Consider the following 3364-nt stretch of genomic DNA (forward strand, 5'->3'; position numbering starts at 1 on the left):
CTCTCATTTGTTCTTAATCCACTGCAGTTTGGACTGTTTCTCCCACATTCCACCAGAAGAGGTGGAATCATGCTCATCAGTTATCTAGTTGTTAATGCCAACAAACGATTCTCATTTTTTGTGGTTTTACTTGACCCATTGTCACCATTTGGCACTCTTGATATCCCCTCCTTCATGAAACTCTTTCATCACATGGCATCGGTGAGATCACTTTTTCCTGTTTTCCTATCTGTATTTCTGTCTACTCTTTCCTTTACAGGCATAACTTTAAGGATGATGCACTTCCAGTTTCTTCTATTTTCATTATGCACATTCTAATCCAGTCAACAAATACTTATTGAGTACCTGATATATTCTAGGCATTACAGCAGGTGTGCACCAGACAATCACCTTTACTCCTACGACTTTAAAAATATCAGTATGCTGAGGAATCTGTGGCATAATTTCTTTCCTGAGCTGAAAATTTATAGTCTAAACTACCCAATGAAGAACTCCAATTTTATGTCCCTCCAACCAATCCAAACCTAACTCATCATCTTTCCTTCATAAATATACTCTTTCCCTCATACCCTTTATCTTTCTTGTTGGCAAGTTAAAAACCTGGGAGTCATTCTTGATTCCTGCCTCTATCATACAGCCTTAAATTCTTATATCCTTTCAGTTTCTAAATTGTGTATTTCATATTTTCAGATAATAGGGAAGCAATGTTACTGAATAAGAGTAGAGTGAAATCAAGTTAGATTTAAGAATTTAAAGAGAAGATAAGATAGCATTGCCAAGAAGAATTTGGTAGATGATCAACCGAATAATTGTTTTCAAGTCACACATTTAACAGCCATTCTACTTTTATTCCAATATATTTTCACTATTTTTATCTTAAATGGAAGATCACATTTCTATTTTCAAGCCCTCAATATATTGTGGAAGAAAAAAGTCTTCATCACTTCTTATTTTCTTTATAGGATCAAAGGTAGCTATTGTCCTCAGACCTGAAATCCTTGTAATGGAGCTTTCTGTCTGTAATCTCCCTCTCTAACTCCCTAAATTCTTGTTGCTGTTGCAAGGGCAAAAGTCTGTGTCAGGAAAGACTGTTAGCGTCAGAACTGCCTGGCCCTCAGTTCCCACACCTTCCCATCTGGCAGTTTTGTAATTACTTCTGGTTGATTTTCTTTGCTTCATCATTTAGTTGCTGTTGCAAAGAGATAATTTAATCTCTGAAATGAAATAGGCAGAGCCTTTCTGTGAGCTTGGGGCTAGTCCAGCAGTACAGAACCCTGCTATTAGAGTTTGATACCTCTAGTTGCAGTCTTGAAATTCTTAATAATTTTATCTTTGAATTTGTGTTTTGTATGTAAAGTCTGAAGGGACAATGGAGGATGCATGAGGGCTTGGAAATTTGAATCACATTACACGTGATAGTTCTGCATTATAGCACCTCCCTCTTCCTTGGGACGAGTTCTCAGCCACCAGCTCCCTACCACCTGGCACTTTGGGCCTTGTCCAGTTGCTCCACCTCCCCACCTAATCTACTACCACTGCTGTTCTCTCCCCACCCTAGGGGAGGACTGGGCGCAGAGCAGGGAGGATTTCGGTCAAGTTCACTCTCCGCAGTCTTGGCGCAAGGTGTGCTGGCTGTCGTCCCCATCCCAGTCTAGGGTAGGGTCACAGCATATTTAACGGACAAGTCAGCAGCGCCAAGTCTCTAACCTACCCCAATGCAGGTACTGAGTAGGTCCTGATGTGGAGATTGTAGTCCCTAGGAACTTACTTGTCTCCCCTTGGTCGAAGTGCAAGCCCAGAGGAGGGCAGATGCCTGGCTAAGCTTCTTGGGCTACAGCCTGGGCATGGCATATTGCTTCAGTGGGAGCAGGAGGGGGAACCTGGCAGTAGGTGGGTCAGGCATGCTGAGTCTCACAGGGCCAGTTCTCCACACAACCGTGAAGATCTCCACTTGCCCGGCAATATCTCCTTGCCCAGGGGAGTGAAATATTACATAACAAAATGTAACACCATGACAAGTCAGGAGAGACCAAAGAAGAAAGGAACAAACTTTACACTTTTTTCATATTTAAAAAAATATGTATATCCACATTTTGACTTTGCACTGGGCTTTGCAAATTGTGTAGCCAGTCTTGTAAATAGGGAGCAGGTAATTTTATTGTCAAATACTGGCCAAAGCTATTTCATGGCAGCTGAAATTAAATCTTCTTAGATCATAAGTATTTATCCCAAGTTACAGAACACAGAGAAATAGGTTTTGTAGGAGAACTTATTAATTCTAATTATTGAAAGTAAGTTTCCTTTCATGATTCACGCCTTACTCTATAGGGATTCTTTATGAGGAATTTTTAATGTGTGAAGTTTATTGCTTGGCTTCCTAAAATATCTTAGGTGCTAACTTTCCAGACAACGTGAAGGTGGAAGTCTATTAAAAGGTGACTTCTCAAATATGTAATTCTATTATATGTCATTATCCTTTGCAAGGAACAATTTCACAAGTGTAAAGAACCGGGTATTTAAATTAAATTTCTTTAATTATTCAGATAATATGATTTCTGTCCTGATAAAATTTAATTGTAGATTTTCTTGAACTTAACTATTTGTTTTGTTTAGACATAGTTACAGAAATAGTTTCCTGAATTAAAGAAAGAATAATTATCTGAGTTTTTGAATTTCTTTTAAATTCTCTTTATAATTAAAATGGGAAAAAGATATACTCTGAGGCTCAAATACGCAGTTTGATATAAATATATTTTTAATTATCAGAATTGACAACTCCTATTCCCTACCACAAAGAAAGACAGAAACACAGTAAGCATAAAACTGCAGAACCATGACCAGCAATCTTTCCCAAGCTAGCGTTACGCTGCTTTGCTATGAGAATGTGAGCAGATCTTGTATTAAAACTCCCTACTCGCTTGGATCCAGACTGATTCTCTACGCAGTGTTTGGCTTGGGGTCTTTACTTGCTGTGTTTGGAAACCTCTTGGTGATGACTTCAGTTCTTCATTTCAAGCAGCTGCACTCCCCAGCCAATTTTCTGATCACCTCCCTGGCCTGTGCTGACTTTCTGGTGGGCATGACAGTGATGCCCTTCAGCATGGTCAGGTCCGTGGAGAGCTGCTGGTACTTCGGAGCCAGATTTTGTACCCTTCACAGTTGCTGTGATGCCGCATTTTGTTACTCTTCTCTCTTCCACTTGTGCTTCATCTCCATCGACAGGTACATTGCTGTTACTGACCCTCTGCTCTATCCTACCAAGGTCATGGTGTCTGTGTCAGGAATTTGCATCAGCATCTCCTGGATCCTGCGCATTGCATGTAGTGGTGCCGTGTTTTACAGTAGCTCCTATGAAGATGGAATA

General features: G+C 40.0%; 1 protein-coding gene across 1 annotated transcript in view; it reads left to right on the plus strand.

The window, feature by feature from the left end:
- The first annotated feature begins 2833 nt into the window (after positions 1-2833).
- LOC102878287 (trace amine-associated receptor 6) overlaps positions 2834-3364 on the plus strand; it is a 6751-nt gene continuing 6220 nt past the window's right edge. The window contains exon 1 of the mRNA XM_015600076.1: positions 2834-3364. This exon is cut by the window's right edge and continues 1 nt beyond it. Within this exon, the coding sequence (XP_015455562.1) occupies positions 2834-3364 (531 nt within the window).

Source organism: Pteropus alecto, unplaced genomic scaffold (assembly GCF_000325575.1).
Source record: "Pteropus alecto unplaced genomic scaffold, ASM32557v1 scaffold79, whole genome shotgun sequence".
NCBI classification, from domain to species: Eukaryota; Metazoa; Chordata; class Mammalia; order Chiroptera; family Pteropodidae; genus Pteropus; species Pteropus alecto.